Below are 20,976 nucleotides of genomic sequence, written 5' to 3'. Positions count from 1 at the left end.
ATGAGAGAAGAGAGGAAGTTCATAAATTGTTTTACACAGTGGTCCTTCTATAAGTCCATCTCAGTCAAAAAAGGGATAATAAACCCTTTACCACTTAGTAAAACTCCAAAGGATAACTCTACATAACAACTGAATAATAGCAAAACCTTCTTGACTGTAGTCAAACCGCAACGTAATTTTTCAAAAGTGATCCACATTGTTTGATAGGATTCAGCCTGAATTTCCCACCTCCAATGTTATACTGATCTTCTCTATTGTTTAGGATCCACAATTTCACTCACTATTCTAAATATTTGTGGTATATTTCATCCAAAATCATTCAGTAAGGTCACATTTTCTAAATCTATATATATTCTACAAAAACATTCAATCAACAAAACAGATAAATATTTGGGGTTAGCTTGTTTTTGTTAAGAGAAAACAAAATTTTTTATTGTTCATTATTACATCAGCAGTTGTTGGGAGTATATCAACTGAAGAAATTTCAGCATTCAGTCTGATTTGTTGAATGATTTTTTTAAAACTGACCTTATATAGTAAACAATTTTAAGGACAAAATTATATTAATGCATATCATGATCAGTAATAGTTGACCAGTATATAGCTACACATACCTTTTCTTTTTCTGTACACTCTATATCTCTATAAAGAAATATTTTATTGTCCAGATGCCTGAAAGGACTTGATGGTTTCCCATCTGAAAATACAGTAGAAAAGAAATTATTTTTAACAGCATTTTAGATTCAACCAGCCCCCCCTTTCTACATGACTACCAAACTAGATAACTACCAAAGGTTTAAATTGCAAACTTTACCTTAAAATGATTTGCCAGTTTAAAGTACCATGCTTACATTTTATAAGCTTGAGTTTTCCCCTTAAACATTAAATAATATAGGTGTAAAAACACATACAAAAGCCTTTGGGACTGGGGAAAGCCTGCAAAGCCAGACATCGTCAGAGTGATAACTTCCAAGAACCAAAAGTTCTTGGCAAGCCTAGAAGCCATCCTCATTTCTGTCACATTATCACTGGAAAAAGAGTGGTATGTTCTTCGCTCTCAACCCCTGGAATCACCAGACACAGTCCAGTATGAAGAAATGCAGCTCATAGGTGTGAAAAAGGCTATGCCACTCAAAACCCAATTACCTATGTGGACAAGGCAATCCAGCTGCAAATTATTGATACTGGAAGGAAACAAAATACCTTTTAATTAATCTGAGTCAGCAGAAAATCTCACCTGACCTTATATTTCCCACAATATGATCCAAGGATCTCTAGCAGGAGTCTTTCATCTTTATATTAAGCTACATTACACCCGTCTGCCCCATCCCCAAATTCTGCAAAGTGGGGGCTAACACTCTGCCAAACCTGTGACTAGATATGATAATGAAGACAGCATTCACATAGCAGACAAAAAGGATTCAATCACAACCCTGTTAACTCTGAAGAAATCAGTGCTTGCCACTAGTCTTTCACTTATTCTTGGACTTGTTGCCACATCCAGTAAGAAGCATCCATCCCCCTCCCCACAAACATACAAGGGCTATACCTGCATCCCTACCCCTGTCAAAATGACCTGGGGAACAGAGAAAGGGATCAGTCAGTCTCAGAAAGCCAAAGTTCTCTGAGCTTTAAAGTTGTACTAATCATAGGAACTATAGTTCCACAGTATTGCATGGTCAAAATGTGGCACACATGTGTGGAGGCATCCAGAGCAACTGAGACATTTTGTAGCATACCTGGCCCAGTTATGACAGACACAACTACAGAATTAAGTATTGCCTCCTATTCCCCATTCTGTGACAGGTTCCAGATATGCAGTGGTGTATCTGCCTATGGACAAGTGGTACCCCTTGTCCCTGTGTACCACTCTTCTGGTCATGTGGGGGGCGCAAAATCAGCCCCCCACGTGACCAGGAAGTCCTGCTGTCTCCTCGTTTTCATGTGCCTCGACTCCGGCCCCCCACGTGCCAGGACTTCCTGCTGCCTCCAAGCGCCCTCAACCCCGCCCTGGACTCCCCCCCTGCTGGGCTCCCAGCTGGCAGCCTGCAGTCTCTTCTGACCTCCCCTCTGGGCAGGCCAGAAGAGACTGCAGTCCTGGCCTTGGAGACCTTCTTTTTTAAGCACTGAGGCCAGGAATGGGGTTTGGGGAGCAGGAAGTCCCACCCCTTCCTGCTCCCCAAGCCCCACCCCCCCAGCCTCAGTGCTTATGAAAGAAGGTCTCCAAGGCCGGAACTGCAGTCTCTTCTGGCCTGCCCGGAGGGGAGGTCAGAAGAGACTACAGGCTGCGGCTGGGAGCCCAGCCGGAAGGGGGAGGGGGTAGTGGGCACCCTAGACCTTGCCCATGTCCATGGTGACATGGGTGGGGTCAAGGGCTGTGGGGGTGGAGCCAGGGTGGTGGGGGGGGGGCAGAGCCTAGGAGGGTGGGGGTAGAGCCCGGAGGGCATCCTGGAGACAATTTGTCTCCAAGCGCCATTTACCCCTGGTACGCCTCTGCAGATATGTTCTTGACTTTTGTAGCACACATCATTGACAGCTACTAAGCTTATACAAAAACACATGGGAGAGATGTTACCACTATTATTTTTGGATCCCAAACATGGAGAATAAGACTGTGATACAAAAGTTGCCATCTTCACACAATAAATCTCTGCTTGGATCTAGCAAAACAGAGAAAGAAAAACATTAGCAAGAAAAATTAAAATCATTTTTAAAGTTTTGAAAATCCCACATGCAGCTAAATAACTTCTTGAGCCAAGTAAAAAATGGTCACTTTGTAGATTAAACAGCAACACTTGAAGCTGCAAAGGTCTCCTCAAAAAGTAAAACTTGGGCTTCTGGTGCATACCAGTGGGAGAATTGCCAGCCCATAATGGGGAAAACAGGCACAAATAGGTTTTTTCCAAATGTTACCTGTATCTTACTTGTGTTTTTCAATATATTTGGTAAAATATGTTTTGACCTGGTGCTTAACAGACCACCAGGTAGGAGTCAGGCACAGAGACACAGTTGAAGAAGCCCTGTCTCTCATCATCACTCACATTACCCCTGTAGACAAGGTCACAGAGAGCAGAGCTCAAGGACAGGACCTCAGCTGGCTGAAGGAGCAGTCTGGGAGAAGATCCCAGGTCCAAGCCATTTAGGGCTGTGAGGCCAGAACTCAATATCTGGCCTGCGCAGCTGTTTTGAGAAAAGATAGGTTAGAGACAAATTCCCAAAAAAGCATCAGACATCTGACATCAGAAACAAACAGAAAGTTTTTACTTAGCAGAATATAGAAGATTACAGAAGGTGAACTCTCCCGAGGGAGAGGCACGCTCTGGGTGCTCTCGAAAGAGAGACACACCCACCATAGGAAAGACCTTAGTCTTTATGGATACAAAGAATACATACGTCATACAATCATCCCCATAAGATCCATACCCCTTTCACGTGCTATAAGCATGAACCTTAAAATCCCATTGGATAATTCTGTCTCCTTGTCACATTAAGACAGCCTCTATTCTACGTGTCACATTCCTTCTGTTATACAAACACTACATGCTGTTTCTCACGTCCCTCTGCCCATATGCAAACGGCTACAGTAAAACTAACTTCTGCCTTTTCTGGTTTCCAAGAATAACCTGTTTTCTTAGTTTACTCCTGAAGAGAGAGAGATACCTTTTCAGGGTATGCAGGTTTGACATTCTTTAGATCATAAAACTTCCCTTTTCCCAGTTTGAAATGATTTAACTTTAACAGATTATACAAACATTGATTCTAACAATTATACCTTCGATTCTAATACAATAGAATTATAGTAAAATACCAGTAAATATGAATCTCTCATTATCATTTCTCTGTTCACGTTTGGTTTTAACCAAAAACAAAGTTATAAAGTATATGTCTTCTCTGTCACGTTTTAGCCTTTAGTGACAAGATCGTAAAGATGTTTATCTTTGCTTGCCTGCATAATCACTGACAAGCTTCTAACATGCCTTTTGACCTGCTGCTAACATGCAGTCCTGCTGGTCATTATACAGAAACCCCATTTTGATTCTTCAAATCTTTGGTTCATACAACTTAATCAAACACAATTTGCAGGCATTCTGGTCCATCTCCACAGGGCCATAAAGATTAGAACCAGCATTTTGTATGATACTGAGAAACAGATGGGTAGCCTATACAGGTCTTTTAGCACACGGGGGATATGATCTTTGCCTTTTAGATCAAATTTCTGGACAGTTTTAAAAGAAAGCTCCATGTTAAATGCATTACAGTAATATAGCCTGGATATAATTAGAGCATGGATCACTGTGCCCAGATCATGCTTTTCAATGAATGGCCACAGCAGGTATGTCAGTGCTCCAAGAAGCCGCTCTAAACTATGAGCCTGATCTTCTAGTCTATGGGGAGTGCAAGCCCCTGCAGCTACCCCTCAGTCTTGTCTGGACTGAGCTTCGTTCAACCCAGGGAATAATTTGGACAGAAAAAGATTCACACAGTCACAAGATGACTAGCAGCATGATCTGATATCTGATACTGGTAGCACTTAAAACACTGTGTTCAGTGGTAGTATACTTACTATCCTATACAGCAGTGGTGGTGAACCTATGGCACGGGTGCCAGAGGTGGCACTCAGAGCCCTCTCTGTGGGCACATGCAAACAGAGTCACCCTCCCCCCCCCCACATCTAGGCTGGCCTGGGCCGCTGGGCTCGATTATTAGCATTAAACCTAAGACCTAGTTTGGGGAAGCAGTGTAGGTAACCCTGTTAAGCACTGTTAAACCTCACTGATTTTCATGCGAAGAACTGAAGCGCGATCCTTCACCTGGGAGTAAACTCAGTTGCTGGCAATGGGGCTTGCTTCTGAGTAAATCCTCCTAGGCTCGTGATTCACCCATTGGAAGAGTTGCACGGATGCTTCAAAGCAAAGCCACCGACTACCACCAAGCTTACTCCCGAGTAACACACACCTCTGAGCCAACCACTTTTTCTAAATTAAAACCTCAGTATTCGGGTTAAATTGCCGTGTTGGCACTTTGCAATAAATAAGTGGGTTTTGGGTTGCAATTTGGGCACTCGGTCTCAAAAAGGTTCGCCACCACTGCTATACAGTATAGCATTTTAATTGTGGACAAAATATATTCTTAAATATTTAATGTGTATTATCGTTGTATACTACTACAGATTGTCTTACATAAAAATCTTACATAAAATCATTTCAGAAAGTATTTCACGTGTTCCAAAAGAGAAAATATTTCACTGGAATTTTTTTAGTGAATCCCAAAAGTTCTAATTTTTTTAAAAAAAACCTTTTTTGAAGTTAAAGTGGAATACAGCTTCTTAAAACTAAGAAAGCAAACAAAAATTAACTAGGCAGAATTTTTTTTCCAGCGGCTGCTCTAATCCCAGATATCAGCGTCTCCTTGAGCATGAGAAGAATTCGTTTTGCTCACAAATGGGTCAACAGAGCTCATTCCTCTGAAATCGGGTCAAAAGGTTCCACAGAACTGAGCTCAAGGGCTGGGCAAATCAGCACCTTTCACTTTAAGCATTTGGAAACGACCCTCCACTGAGAGCAAATGCAGAGCGCCAAAGGAGCCCCTCTGTCTTCTAGAATACAGCACCGCCTGTCCTTTTAGTCGCTTGCTCTCCCTACCTGAAAAAGTGCGGGGACAATAGGAAAGAGTTGCCTAAAATAAGCGGCTGCCTACGGGGCAACGGCGCCTCTTCAGGCAAAGAGACAGTTGAGGGCAGCTGGCCAGCGCTGCGCTCCAGAGCACGAGACTGGAGCAGAAATCCGCGCGCACACCGCCCTGGCAGGGGAAGCGGTTTCCCCGCCTTCTTTCGTTCACACATATGCAGGTCGTAGTAGCAGCACTAATTGCAGTGGTTGCTGCGATTTTGTTACCCGTTTGGGTCTTTGCAGCCAGGTCTTGTGAACGTTTCTGCCTGTGCAAAACTCTAGTAGATTCCGCATATGAGCATTCTTCTACCCCCATTTCCTAAACCGCAAGGTGGTGAGGAGAAGAACTGAAAATTTCGAATTCAGGTTTCTTAATACAAACATTTTCAGTAACAGCTAAATAAGCCAATAGATATCAGCTTTATTCAGCTTTATCAAAAATTTCTGGGATAAAAAACCCCGAACCCAAAATTTATCAATAGAAATTATTGTTGCTCATGCCCAGCCGGGAGTGCTTGTAGTCTCTTCCAGCTCTATGATTCTAAGAAAGAAGAACCACTATTTTGCTTTATAACACCAAACAAAAAGGCATCCTCTCCCTGCTTGCCCCCAACACCAAGCTTCTAAACAGCCTTTAATATTGTCGAAGGCTTCGGTGGCCAGATTCAACTGGTTGTGGTGGGTTTTCTAGGCTGCCTGGCTGTGGTCTGGTAGATCTTGTTCCTAACGTTTCGCCTCCATCTGTGCCTGGCATCTTCAGAGGTGTATCACAGAGAGAAGTCTGTTACACTCTGAGTCACTGAAGATGGCAGACACGGATGCAGGTGAAACGTTAGGAACAAGACCACAGCCACACAGCCCGGAAAACCCACCACAACCAGTCTTTAATATGTTCACATGTAATTGGGTCTGTTTAAATTAGAAATTTTATTTTTATTCATATATCACAGAACAAGGAATAGGGCATCTAGATAGAAACATGGATCCTTTGTAAACTTTCAGTAACTATCTCCTTTCATTCTTTAAGTACCATAACTCTTCAGAGAACAAGAGATGTATCCCTGTTTCACAGGTCCTTCACACAATTGCATTGTATGTATACTCACTATCAGTAACTGACCCTGCTGGGTCTCAGTGGGGCTGACTCCTGAATAAGCATGCCTTGAACTGTAATCTTGGTTTTCCCAGGCAGAGCATACTCCCACTGTGCAGTGTGTCCTCATTTTTACACATTGGTGTGGGGAATTTACAAGGGAAAATCAAAGAATAATAATGTTTGCCCCGGGTGAATGCAGCCAAGCGAGAGACAGACTCTGACCTGGCAAACGTTGAACCGCTCTTCCCTCCCTGCTGAAGCCCGGAGTGTTGCCACTGAGGTTGTTTAGTTCTCTGTTCCTCCATTTGTGGTGTCTGGAAAGCGACATGGCTGGCCAGCATGAACTCCTCCTTGAAGGTGCCCAGCAGCTTGTGCTCGTCTGTACCAAAGGCGAGAAATATCTCCTAGAGTCTGGCATGCAAAACCTGGCAGTGTTAGAAAATGCCAGTGTGGTGATTGGCAAGTAAGTCTGTTTCCTGAATAGGCAGCTGCTTAGAATTTACTCTTTCTGAGGAAAGTGAACAGTTCAGCATGATTTTTCCAAATTGATAATTTTTCTTTCCGTGTTCAAATAGCTCAAATTACAAAAGAATAAAGGAAGTTATTACATGAAAACTAAATAAAAATATTAGTGCTTTAACTGTGACAACTGTCAATCTTTAAACTTTTTTAAAATGAGTCATGTTGTAACTAGTTGTTAGTTATTGCTATCTGTCACATTTGGGATGATTATTTTGGTGTGTGTGTTTTTTAACAGAGATGGCTATATAAAGGCAGCAGGAGATGTTGATGCCATTCGCAACCAATTTTCAGGAGTGACTTTTGAAAAGATAATTGATTGTTCAGGCAAATGCATCTTACCAGGTACATTCCATAGTCTGCTGTGCCAAGCAGAAAGATGTTTACAAAGGCCAAAATTCTTTGTTCAATTCGTCAATCATTATTTTCCCTTGGAATTAAATAGAAATGTAATGACTTCCATTGGAATTAAGTAGAAATGTAATGACTTGTCCAGTCACACTGCAGAAGTATGGAGAATACAGAAGGGGAAGGGAAATTCTGAAAGAAGGATACATTCATTGATTTTGGCTTTTACTAACAAGACTGCTGTGTGTGCCAATCTCACTAGACCTGATTTTCATTGGGAATGCTCCTGCGTGGTTTATGCGTACCAAATGTTTGAACTAGCATTCATAATTTGAAAGGAGGTCTGCTATTTTGAAAGTCAGTGTGGTGTAGTGGTTAGTTTGCTGGACTTAGACTTGAATTCAAATCCCTGCTCAGCCACAAAGCTTCCTGATGATGTGTTAGGGTAAGCTATTTATTTCAAATGTTTTGAGTGCTTTGATAGAGAAGTCCCGTGTTCTTTCATCTTCATTAAACACATCAGCTACTGCCCTATTTGTCTCAGTCAGACCTGGCCATAGCAACTCATGCCTTGGTCATTCAAAACTAGACTATTGGAACTTGCTCTATGCAGGGCTGCCTATGAAGATGATTCAGAAACTGCAGGCTGTCCATAATGTGGCTGCTAGAACCTAGACCAGCACATCCTGGTCTATGCATATTCAACCTATCTTGAAGCAGCTGTTCTGGCTTCTAGTTGGTTTCTGGATCAAAGTCAAGGTTCTTGTTCCCAACCTTAAACACTGACATGGTCTGGTACCATCTTGTCTGAAGGTCCACTGCTCTCTCTAAGATTGGCTTGATTAGCTTGACTGTCTACCACTGTGGCTGGAGCTTTTCCCATGGTAGCTCCATATTTGAGGAATGCCTTGTTGGAGGAGACTCATGCACTGTGGGACATAGGTTCTGCAGGGCTTGTAAAACTGAACTTTGAAAACCTTTAGTGTATGTGTATTCTGTTTGAACTCTAATCAATAAACCGATTTCGTAACTGTTGAGTCTGTTTATTTGGATAGTCTATGGGACACAACAGCATGTCCATCAAAGTGGCAAGACTAAGTAAGTCCAATTTGCACAGCCTAAAATAATAAACAGATGCCCCTAATCTTCTTTCAGTTTCTTTCTTCGTATAATTGGATGACTAAGGGAACCTTAAACAATTTTGTTTTCTTGAGGAAATATGAAATGACATCTCTGAGCTGCACATTTTATTGAGGTTTTTAAAACAATGTTTTCACTAGGTCTGGTGGATGCACATACACATCCAGTATGGGCTGGTGACAGGGTTCATGAATTTGCTATGAAGGTAAATTTGCATGAGGCTGAACTTTTTTAAATTACATTTTTGCACACATCCACCTTGTTCTTCTCCAAGTTAATGATTCGGTAATGTCTCATCTTTCGAGAAGTCATAAATGTTGTACTATTGTATGTAATGCACAATAACAGTATATGGACAGCGTTAGGTTCCTGGCAGTTGGGAAGGCAGGGGGAAGAAGTTTGGTGTCAAATAATTTAGTAAATAGTTGTTAGCAAAAAGAGAGAAGGTGTGGGGGGAATACTAATTAATTCCCTAGGGCTCAAGCTAGGGATATCTGACAAAGGGAACTGTAACTCTTGAAAGCTTATACCCCAAAAATCAGGTTGGTTTCTATGGTGATACAGGACTTGGCTCAAAATAGGGATAGCCGCCCCTAGATGGAATTCAGAACACTTAGAGGTGAGCATATATGGGAAATTCCAGAAGATGGAAGACACCTGAGGCAGGTGAAACTTCAGTCTTCTCATCAGTGTTACAATTTGGCACTGTGCTGTTGCCCTGGCATGAGATCTTGAGAACTGGGAGATAAAGTTCCAGGGACAGAGAAAGAGTGTACTCTGTCTATGCCATCTATGCCGTGTAGCCATCACACTTTCTGAACTTTGGGAAGATGTCCTGCCTTGCCTGGAGGAGTTGTCATTACAACATCCAGCAAGTTTGCAATAATCTTTGTGCACTCACACTGCATATTTCCTATATGCACTGAAATAAATAAACATGTGCATATGGAACTAGGTGACCAGATTTCTTTTGCATAAACACTGAATGCTGAAGGATGCATTGATTTTCGTATAAGTCGGCAACTGTGACTTTGCAGTGTTTTAAATGATTCATTAGTCTATTAACCGTATCATTTAATTTCTATATTTCTCACTTTGTGAGAAAAATAAGGCTGATACGTTAACCACATAGAACAAAGCCATGGTGCCCCCTCCTCACCAAAGACATTTGGCAAAGGAGAAGGAACAGTGATAATCACATATAGGTGCAGCGTATAGTGATCTTTGCCCAATAATGCAACTCTATCAGATTGTCTTTTTTTGTAAGTTGGCAGGAGCTTCCTACATGGATATTCATCAAGCTGGAGGAGGAATACATTTCACAGTAGAGCATACTCGGAAAACCTCTGAAGATGAGCTCTTCCAAAGTTTCAAGCAGCGACTGCTCCGTATGCTCAGAGGAGGCACCACTTTGGTTGAATGTAAAAGTGGATATGGTTTAAACCTAGAAACAGAAATTAAGATGCTCAGAGTGATTGAAAGGGCCAGGCAAGAACTGACCATTGGTATATCTTCTACCTACTGTGGAGCTCATTCCGTTCCAAAGTAATATATTCTTCCTTGTCATTTTAAGTATCATACTATAACACACTATGTTTCTGATTTATACGTAAGAATTTGTGTGATTGAGTAATCCTTTGTTATTTATAAAAAGAACCTCTAGGAAACTGAGAAGCAAAGTGTAAAATGTTTCTCCAAACATGGGTTTATGAATAATTGTTCATCAAATCGAGAATACTAATCATTTATAAACCAGGTGTTTTAGCAGCTAGTCCCTATTCCAATAGCTGTTGGTTTTCATGACCCAGCAATATCAGCTGAAAAAACGGATACTTGTGTTCCAAGATCCACTTCTCGGTGGTGGGGAAAAGTTCTGTCAAGTCACAACTGACTTATGATTTTCAAGGCAAGAGAGGTTCAGAGGAGATTGCCATTGTGTGAATTCACATGGACTGGGAAAGTTCTGAGAGAACTGTGACTGGCCACATTTCTCCTAGCAGGTTTCATGTGGAACAGTGGAGCACTCAGTTACAATTTCCAATTAAATGAAAAGTATTTAAATTCCATTGGCTTCCAGTTGTTATTGAAACAATGTTTGAAAATTCTATAACAGTGATTTCAGGCATGGTAAAGATGTGAGAACAGAACTTCTTGTGTACCATCCATAAGACAGACATCAGCTCTAATTTCAGTATGATGGACGATATAGGCAGTATCTTGGATTAAAGTTTCCACCTTAATCCAAGCTAAACTGTGACAAGCAGAAAGATCTCAGTTAACTTTTTTTGTATAGTGAGGATATAAAGAAATATTCAGTTTCATCCAGTAGTTTTTCACATTTATAAAACTGTAGCCCATTTCAGTAGTGAAAACAGATCTACATGTTCATTGACTCTGAACTGAGACATTGCTACATATTTTCTTATATTTTCATTTTCATTCTCAGTCAGAATGTTGTTCAGAAATGAAGCATGGGCCTTGCCATTAGGGTTAAGACTATTGCCTTAATAATAAAAAGCATTTATTGGTTTAAAAAATGTACAAGTTTTGTCATTGGACAGGGAGCTGAGGGGAAAAGGTAAGCAGAATACATTTGTAATACAGTACAAGGCATAGCTTCTTTCAAATATAGCTGCATTGGACAGAAAATCAGGATATAAATGTTATAAATAAATACATTTGGGGAAATACGAATTTTAGTAAATAATTAAACCAAAATTATGTAACACACTTACTGTTCATCTAGAACAGGTAAACTCCTTTTTGAGTTCTATAAATGCTTTTTAATTTCTGAACACAAGAATGTAGATCATGTAAAATGTCATTAATCTTGTGGAATGTTGTTATTTTTTGTTTTGTTTTGTTTAATAGGGACAAAGATGCCCTTGAAGCCACTGATGACATTATCAACATCCACCTTCCCAAACTGAAGGAACTTGACCTTAATGGTGAAATACATGTTGACAATATAGATGTTTTCTGTGAGAAGGGTGTCTTTGATCTAAATTCTACCAGAAGAATTCTTCAGGCGGGGAAAGATATAGGGTTACAGATTAACTTCCATGGGGATGAACTCCATCCAATGAAATGTGCAGAGGTATTTCTTTAATAAAGCAAAAACAATAAGGCAGTTTGTTTTTGAATCCTGAATTCTCAGACAACCCCACAATCCTGAAATACTAAAGCACATTAGTACATTTATGCAGTGAGATACATGGAAATGTAACAAGCAACATGAAAGGGAAATAAGTTAGAAAGTTGGACTTTATGACCTTTGCTGATAGTTTTTCATGTTCCATTCAAACATTGACTTTGCTTATCTTTTCCCAGTGCGATAATTTTTTTTAAAAAGGCATCTGTTAGAAATGGTTTTCATTAATGATAGCACTGGTGGATATACCTATTTTGTACTGCTTGTGTGTAATTGTCCATTAAGAAACAAGGGGGGCCGCAAGGAATTCATGGGTGGAGGGGGTTCTTAAAGGTGGTCTGCTGCTGATGTGTTCTCCTGGCCATGTCCTTCACTTCACCTCCCTAGCCTACATGCCTACAACATAACTGTCTTCGTAGTGGAAAGGGAGTGGGGTGACTGGAGTAGCTCCTACTCCACCCCCTGCTCACCTGCCCAACTTTACCTGCAGCTTCATCCCCTCTTCAGGAATGGGGAATGGCTGTCACATTGTCTTTCTCGTCCTCTACTCCTATCCATTTGTACTGTTGAGAGGAGGGGGACTTGCTTTTCCTTATTTCCGTAATTATGCACAGGAAAGCAATGGCAAATCACCTCTGCTAGTCTCTTGCCTTGAAAACCCTACTGGGCTGCTGCAAGTCAACTGTGACTAGACAGCACTTTACAAATACCATCAGTCCCCTATCCCAACTCCTTTTGAAACTGAAACTTTTTTTGATATGGCAGGGGAACCTGGTGTTTAAAAGTAATAAAAAACCAGAATTCCCAAAGGAAGTGGCTAAAATAGATCTGAAACATGCCTAACAGTACTCTAGGCACTGTGTATAGATTGTATCAATGTTAATTAATGATTCTAATGTGTGATTAATAACTTCCATTCCTTCAGCATAAAAGCTTGCTTCTAGTGTCAGCATCAAAAATTTATAAATACCTCTTTTAAAATGCAAACTGCAAAGTGACAGGAAGGAGACCAAATTGTACGGCATTTGATATAAGCTGAATGTCGTTTTGCTGTTTAAAATGTTCTCTTTCAGTAATTTTTCAGCCCAATCTTGTTTTGCCATCTCTTTAGCTTGGAGCTGACCTAGGAGCCCAGGCTATAAGTCACCTGGAAGAAATTAGCAATGAAGGAATTACTGCAATGGCCCAAGCAAAGTGTGCAGCTATCCTGTTACCAACCACTGCCTACATACTGAGGTAGATTCTGATATGGTCATATGGCCACTATATCCCTGTTCAGGCAACAAATCTGTATTCCACAGTGCATGCATGAAAGAGCAGGATCACTCCTGCTGGCCTTTGCCCCTCCCATCTTTTCATATGCTGCCAAACCTCCAAATGCAAACTACACATCTACAGTTTGCAGGCATGAAAGTTCAGTTGGAGGCTGTGCCCATAACCCCATAGTCATATTTGTGCATTCAGGGAATGCAAGAATATTGAAATGAAAATAACATGTGATGACAAATACTTACAGGATCTTTTGACACCTTACACGAACCAAACAATTATTGTTTGTATGGTTCTCTGAAGTGCTGATGTTTGATAACTTCATAAACCAACACCACAGGGCTGCAGTTTATATTACTTGTTTTTCTGATGGTTTCAGAACATTGTTGAGTCTATAACCTTTGCAAATCTAAATTAATTTTAAAGCGTTTGTAGTGCCTTAAAATATCTAAACTATTGCCTATGTTAAACAGTGCATAATAACTTTCCAGACTATGCTGGCATCTGAAAATTGGCATATAGATAAAACTGTAGCTTTGGTTTGGGTGGTGGGGGGCGGGGGCGGGATATGTTTTACATTGCAGTTTGAATGGCAGTGATTTCTTTGTTTTTTAGGTTAAAACAGCCACAAGCTAGAAAAATGTTAAAAGAAGGCGTGATTGTTGCTCTTGGCAGCGACTTCAACCCTAATGCTTACTGTTGTTCAATGGTAAGGTGTTTCTTTAGTTACTATTATTAGATGCAAAGTTATTATTCATATGACTAAAATTTTTGAAACCGGCCAATAATTACCATCTTGCTTCTTTGGGAATGGATATTCTTTGCTTTCTGAAGTTGTAACCATGTGACTTTCATTATGGGGAGCTGTCAAGGAGAGTATTTATTAACACAGATAAATCTTGCATTTCTTGCAGATATGGCAAAATTCATTGTTGGGAAGTAGGACCCTGCCCAACCTTACCTACTGGAAAGTGCAAGCTCCCCATTAGTCCTCCAAATCAACTGATAGCCAAGACCATAATCTTGAGCTGCCAGCCAGCCAGCACTCCACTGGGATGGTACTGGGCTGTACTTGCTTGGTCAGAAGTGAGGCTAACTGGTGTCACCCTCAGCCACTACACAACTGTTTTAGGCCTGTGGGAAATGGGACAGCAGGCTGTCTCTTGAGGAAAGAAGCACCGTAGCTGGCCTCTGGTGGGGCTCTAAGTTGTAGGCAGGGCTGGCCTCTGATATAAGAGGCAGCCCTGCATACAGATGATGGGGAAAGCCATCTGGCATAAGGTCATTTGTGGGAGAGGATTGGAACCTGCCCAGGCCAGTGAGAGCTTTCCTTCAGGACTTCGGGTCATGTGGATAGAAGAAGAAGAGGACAACTCAACAATCCTGGTGTTGCAATCTCATCACTTCACTAGGTCTATGGTGCGTCCTCTAATAGTAGAAGTGGCTGTGATAGAGAAGAAAAGTTTGGATTTATGCCCCTCCCCCTTTCTTTCCTGTAAGGAGACTTAAAGGAGCTTACAAACTTAATCCCCTTCCTCTCCCCAGAACAGACGCCTTGTGAGGTAGGTACCGTAAATTCTTCTACACGTGTTGAGCTCCAAGTTCTTAGTTTACCTGTGAAGGACTCTGCAAGTTCACAGAAGTCTACGCATGTGTTAAGTCAAAGCTTCGTACAAGAAATCATTACGTGGAATAAGTTATGACCATCTGGCTGCTTGTGTGATACCTCGAGTGCCGAGAAGGGGTTACTAAAGCAACCTCCCTGCCCAACAGGGACTGGAGGTGCGTGTGTGCGGCGCCGCCACTGTTTGAATCCCACCACCATCGGAACCTGTTATTAAAATTTTTGGATCCCACCACTGCCCTATTGTCGAACCTGAGAGGAAGCTCAGATCAGTCCTGTGTCCACTTTCTGTTAGAAGATAAAAGCAGCAGGAATTCTTTGGAGATAGCAAAATTTTTAGCAGATGTATTTAGACTGAAAAACTAGAGAACCTTGGATGCTGATTCCTAGTGTAAATTGTTTTAACACTTTGTCTCTTGTGTAAGTTTATAATATTTTTATTTGCTGTTCAGTTGGTATTGTATTTTCTGATTTGTACATGGCTGTTTTTTCTGGTTTGGGTCAATACCGTAGATCATAAGAAAAAACAAACATAGGTTAATACATTTGTTCACTGTATATTTGTTCAGTATATATGTACATATGCCCCTAATCCAACTGTATAGTCAGTTTATTTTACACCTTTTCTTAGCCTATGGTAATGCATCTGGCCTGTGTAAACATGAAGATGTCCATGAAGGAAGCTTTAGCAGCGGCTACCATCAATGCTGCTTATGCTCTTGGGAAATCCAACACTCATGGCTCCATAGAGATTGGCAAAAAAGGAGATCTTCTTATAATTAACGCATCCAGGTAAGAACTTAAATTGTTTAAATTCTGGTGCTTAACTAAGGCCTTAGAATCCCTCTGCGTAAGAGAGTTGAATTCAGGGAAGACAGGAAAAAAAGCCCACAAGTTTGGAATAAGATCTGGAAAGGGAGCCCAGTGGTATCTGTTGAGTCCAAAGATGTCATGGAAAGGGTGGTGTGTGTGTGTGTGTGTGTGTGTGTGTGTGTGTGTGTGTGTGTGTGTGTGTGTGTGTGTGTGTGTGAAGAAACATTGAGTTTTTCCACATGTCAAGAGTTCCCTTGCCATGGAGACCTATAGTGTCAAAGAGAGAATAACCAAGAGTAAGGTTATAACTCTGGTCTTAAAAGGAGGGGCTATGACCCAGATGTAAACCCACGTGTCCTTGTAAAAGTCCCAGGCTCCATTATTGGCATCTCCAATTAAAGGATCTTGTGTTGCATGCATCATGCTACATTTGCCTGGCAAATGGTTCCTAGCCAGGAGAGACAGTACCTTCATATAGTCAGTATGGGAAATGGTCTCCCTGTTATGCTAGCTACTATGTTTCCCCAAAATAAGACCGAGTCTTATATTAATTTTTGCTTCAAAAGATATGTTAGGGCTTATTTTCAGGGGATGTCTTATTTTTTGCACCCCAGGGGCATAAGAAGGGGGAAACAGAGTCCAGGGCAAAATGGCACCCTGGTCTGTCTGCCATCCCCCCCACAACACCATGCCCCCTGCCAGGCCAGGCACGAGTGCCTCAGACCCCCAGGCTACACACAGGCCTGCTGGCTGTATGCATTTTAAAGGGTTGCCTTTCAGCAGCCATGAATTTAAATTCATTTTTATTTTAAGTTTTATATTCTGCCCATCCCAAAAGGGCTCAGGGTGGCAACAACACGTTAAACCTACATTACAGTTAAAAATCATAATTTTAAAAATGCTCGCCATAAAGATAGCCCAAGGGCAGAACCATGCCTGCTGAAAGACCACCTTTTTATGCACAGAACCAGTGGGCCTATGTGTAGCCTGTTCAGTATATGTGTGTCTGAGGCACTTGTGCCCAGCCTGGCAGGGTAGGGGCTGTGCCAGGGAATTTGTAACTAGGGCTTATTTTTGGAGTAGGGTTTATATTTCAAGCATCCTCCAACAATACCAAAAAATCATGATAGGGTTTTTCAGGGAAACATATATGCAGTATTTTTTAATTACCGCTAAAATGAGCTTTCAAGTATTCAGTACTGTGTCTTCTGCATACTTTTCATTGATTATGTAGATTGCCTCTTATGCTTCAGTTTTGCTATACAGCATCCAAAACATTGCTCTTTGTATGGAAATAAAATTATACTCTTAATTATTTTTTTAGGTGGGAGCATTTGATATATCAGTTTGGAGGTCACCAAGAACTAATTGAGTATGTAATTGTGAAAGGAAAAATCATCTATAAAAACACAAACATTCTGGACTACTAAGGACTTACTGTATGTCTGGCCAAGTGATACTGAAGTGGTTTTGATTACAAAATATCAAGAGAAGCCTGTATCTATATTTGAGAAATGCTGAATACTTGATGGCCCAGCACTATATTGCCAGTGCTTAATCTGTGTAATTAGCCCATCATTTTCTTTAAGTAGAAGTTAGCCTGTTTGACAAATATCACTAGCCCATTTGTGGGTTGGGCTAGTAAAGCTTTGAGAGCACCATCAGAATAATCATCTTCTTAAGGAAAACATACCCTCTCATTTCTCCTTTGCCTACTAGGACAAGCTGTGGGACCTTAGTAGCGTTCTTCCTACTTGTATTCATGAAGGCTGTGAAGCTATCTTGTCATTAATCTTATATCTGATATGAAGTAAACCTGCTTGTTGCTTTTTAAATTAAATAAAATAACAATAAATAAAATATTTAAAAATGAGATGATGACTGCAAAAACAATGGAATGCAATGGACAGCAGTTATGTTGTCTCGATTAAGAATGTGCTTTTGGATCTGCCGATACCCACCCTACAAAAAATGCTGAAAAAAGGCCATTTTGGATTTTCCAGCTTCTCTTTAGTTAAAAAAAGAGGCACAATTTCAATACAGCTGAAAAGACAAATCAGAAAAAGTCAAAAAATTTTGTTCAGATTTTTTTTTTGCTTTTCAGGTACATTTTATCCACAGAGAATATTTGCAGAGCATTGGGGAGGTAGAGACACCAAATCATGGGGAGCATTCCAGGAGCATTCACAGAGGTGGAATCAATGTCACTCAGTTTCCAACAGGCTTTCAGCCCAGGCTCACCCATTATGCTGGCAGCCAATTTATGTCACCAAAAAGTGTGGCGTAAGTCAGTCTTCTCTATGGGATTTTTCAGACCACTAGACGTTTCTCTGTTTTCCCCCTTCCTGTCCTGCAGCTTCCTTTGAGTTGATCCATCTCAGGTTAGGTCTTTTTCTTTTCTTTCTACCTTCAACTTTTCTTATTGCTATTGGCCAATTATGCACAAGGCATCTGGCGAGTGATGGGGGTGAATGTCTATTACAGCAAGATTTCTTGTACAAACAAATTTCCTCAAGCCCTGCTCTCCATTCTCTCCCTGGCAAGTGAGACCACTTCTAAGGTGACTTTTGATTTGCTTATGTCCATTACATTCCATGCAGTGAAGGAAGCAGTTTTTTAAAAAAATCGATGCTGCCTGCTAATGCAAAATGATACCTCCTATGCTTTTCTGAAGCATCACCTAGTCTAGTAACATACTGCAGGGATCTGACTTTTACTTGATGAAAACCCTCTGTGTATGTGTTTCTAAGATTTTAAGCCAAAACTTCAAAGCGGAATGTTCATTAATAGCAATGTCTGTTCAGTCAGAATTTTGAAGGCCAGTGCAGCTGAATAGCACACATGACTAACTGGAAGATTGCATATTCTAAGGGAGAAGATGGCTATAGTAAGATTTATAAGATGTTGTGGGGGAGAGGGGGAGCCAGATTGTTTGTGAGAAGAATTTAGGTAACAACAAGCAGAGAATTCGAAAGGACTTGTGGGAGTCACTTCATTTCCCCTTGTATCCCCTTCCCCACATTGTCTCCTCGATCCTTCAAGCAGCCCCCACATATTCTCCCCTTTTCCTGCTTCTTTGTTGCTTTCCTACTCACCAACAAACCTTTATTTTTTCTCCCACCCCACCCCACATTCAACTTTAATTATTTTTTCATTTCAGAGAGTAGCTGTGTTGGTCTGCAACAAAGCAACTAGATTTAAGTCCAGTAGTACCTTAAAGACCAACAACATTTTCAGAATTTAAACTTTTGAGAGTCAAAACTTCCTTCATCAGATAACTATTGTTGATTTAATTTATACTCCACCTTGGAGACCCAAAGCAGTCTACATCTTTATCTTGTCCTCCATTTTATCCTCACAGCAACTCATTGAGCTAAATTACATTAATTTACAGCAGCTCAGAGTGTCTATGGCACAGCGGCCGGAACCTGAGTCTCTTCTGACAACTTCACCACACTTGCAGCCTCTCCATGGAAAAAGTCTCACTGTAACACAAATTACACAAGTCATTCAGGCGATGGCCACTGCTGAGCCAAGTAAGGTTGTGCAAGTTACTTGGAGGCTGCTGTTGGGGAAGTTGTGTGCCATCAGGTCCTAGCCACAATTTGTTTTGAATGGTAGAAAGTTGCCAATGGTCACTGCCCAGCCTCAATGAGTTCTCTGTCCAGGAGATAAGCAGGAGTTAATTGGGAGGCCAAAGTGCTCCTGGAAAAAATCCTGCACTCTCCCCTCTGCCTTTTGGCTGAGGGCTGGCAATATTGTTGCGGTTACGTAGCAACCTCCACAATGGCCACTAAGACCTCCTTTCTTAAATGTATAGGCTATCCCCCCTCTTGTTTTTTTTTATTTTAGATTTTCAGATTTTTCTGAAAACCTGTGGCTTTTCTCAGGTTTATAGAAAAAACTAATTTGTCTGTTTCCTGGCTCCAATTTCAGAATTTAAATTTCCACAGGTGGAGCCATGTTGAAAATTTGATAATATTGAAGACGATGTTACCTGTATGTTGTGATTCTGTCTTCCTACTTCTCTGAGAGGCAGAATTATAGTGTGCGTGTGTACATGTGTAAGAGAGGAGTGCTTCATAAGACTTCATGTCGAGTAAGTCTTTCTTTATTGTCCGTAAAATCTATTAATGATTCTTACATACATAATACAATCCACATTGTGACTTCAATTGCTCCTTTTCTCGATATGCTCCTTTCCTCGAGTGATGTATTCTACATGTGTGTTGAGATATCATGAATTAATTTGAGCTGCACTCTATTAGAACTGTGGCCTACCAAGATTGCTGTAACCTATTCTGTGTCAGGTTTAGCCCCCTCATTCCTTAGAGTAATATTGGAACTGCTGTGGACTATACTGAATATCTAGCATGCTTCTTGAATGATTGGACAAACAATATAATAATAAAAACAGGAGTTATAGCTCAAATGTTCTCCTTACAAAGCTGATATAAAAATTACTGGGATACTATAGCTTAATTGCTTTCAATATCCACACATGCAGTATAAAAGCTGTTATAAAGTCATATTAAAATTAAATATTAACCTCCTACCTTTCAAGGGGTCAAGTAATTCAGTGAATTTCTTTATAAAAATCAATTAAAATACCTTTTGTTTTAAGCACAGAAATAGGACTCTCACCCAACTTAGAATTTCCACTTTAATGTCCCTGCTATGAATACACATTCTACATTCTCCCATATTGTGCTCACAGCTTTTGGCTTTATACACACATTTTCTCTTGGTCATTCAGCTCCTGTATTCTTCCTCTTCAGGCTACAGAAATCTTAAATCTGAAGTCAGTGGTGTCAAGTTTCAGTGAAATATATGCTTTTAATGTTGAAAGCTTTATTGATAACCAGATGTTAATGTTAAACTGCATAGCACAGTTTTATGCATATTTACCAAAACTTGGCTGGCGGTGGTTGTAAATGATAAATCTTTCAATTTTTAACAACCAAACTCTTAAGCTGTGAAGAACACAACTCTGTGTATCTTTTATAAAAGCTAAAGTCAGAAAGGTAGTATTCAAGTATTATCAATATGTGAGACCTGCAGATTTGTCTCATAAACTTGATGGATTTAATTAATCCATTTGAAACAGAGCCAGCCTCTGCTAAAGCCAGTTTTATGCATGATTTATTTATTCACTTCACCCTTTATATTGGAATTTTGTGTGACGTCAAAGTGCCCATTTGCTTCTGGTGTTGTGTTTCTCCCACATTCTCTATTAACCCCACATATACAGCCTCATCCTACTAATGTACACCATGTTCTAAACCAAATGAAAACATAGTGAAAGATGGGAATCAGTGTGTCTTACCACCATGGTGTCCTGCTTTAG

At 40.6% G+C, this 20,976-nt stretch overlaps 2 protein-coding genes across 2 annotated transcripts in view; one reads left to right on the top strand and one right to left on the bottom strand.

Moving 5' to 3' along the window:
- CCDC38 (coiled-coil domain containing 38) overlaps positions 1-5,985 on the bottom strand; it is a 34,182-nt gene extending 28,197 nt beyond the window's left edge. Inside the window, exons 1-2 of the mRNA XM_048501546.1 lie at positions 5,895-5,985; positions 615-697 (exon numbers count right to left, since the gene is read on the bottom strand). Coding sequence (XP_048357503.1) covers positions 615-697; positions 5,895-5,985 — 174 coding nt within the window. The remainder of the gene's footprint in view (positions 1-614; positions 698-5,894) is intronic.
- A 1,106-nt stretch (positions 5,986-7,091) lies between these two features.
- Positions 7,092-17,381, top strand: AMDHD1 (amidohydrolase domain containing 1). The gene is made up of 9 exons (XM_048501799.1): positions 7,092-7,228; positions 7,523-7,629; positions 8,913-8,977; positions 10,040-10,317; positions 11,644-11,869; positions 13,035-13,159; positions 13,808-13,901; positions 15,448-15,608; positions 16,954-17,381. Exons 1-9 carry the CDS (start codon positions 7,092-7,094, stop codon positions 17,057-17,059), a joined length of 1,299 nt encoding a protein of 432 aa, XP_048357756.1. The 3' UTR covers positions 17,060-17,381.
- Positions 17,382-20,976: the final 3,595 nt, after the last annotated feature.

This window comes from Sphaerodactylus townsendi, linkage group LG06 (assembly GCF_021028975.2).
Source record: "Sphaerodactylus townsendi isolate TG3544 linkage group LG06, MPM_Stown_v2.3, whole genome shotgun sequence".
Lineage (NCBI taxonomy): Eukaryota > Metazoa > Chordata > Lepidosauria > Squamata > Sphaerodactylidae > Sphaerodactylus > Sphaerodactylus townsendi.
The sequence above is the reverse complement of the archived record's forward strand: the minus strand, read 5'-3'. Positions and strand labels throughout refer to the sequence as shown.

Excerpts from the sequence above, each read along its gene's own strand:
- AMDHD1 (XM_048501799.1), top strand. The coding sequence starts at position 7,092 with ATGGCTGGCCAGCATGAACTCCTCCTTGAAGGTGCCCAGCAGCTTGTG. Across the intron at positions 10,318-11,643 it reads GGAGCTCATTCCGTTCCAAA|GGACAAAGATGCCCTTGAAG; the intron begins GTAATATATTCT and ends TTTGTTTAATAG. Across the intron at positions 13,902-15,447 it reads ATGCTTACTGTTGTTCAATG|CCTATGGTAATGCATCTGGC; the intron begins GTAAGGTGTTTC and ends ACCTTTTCTTAG.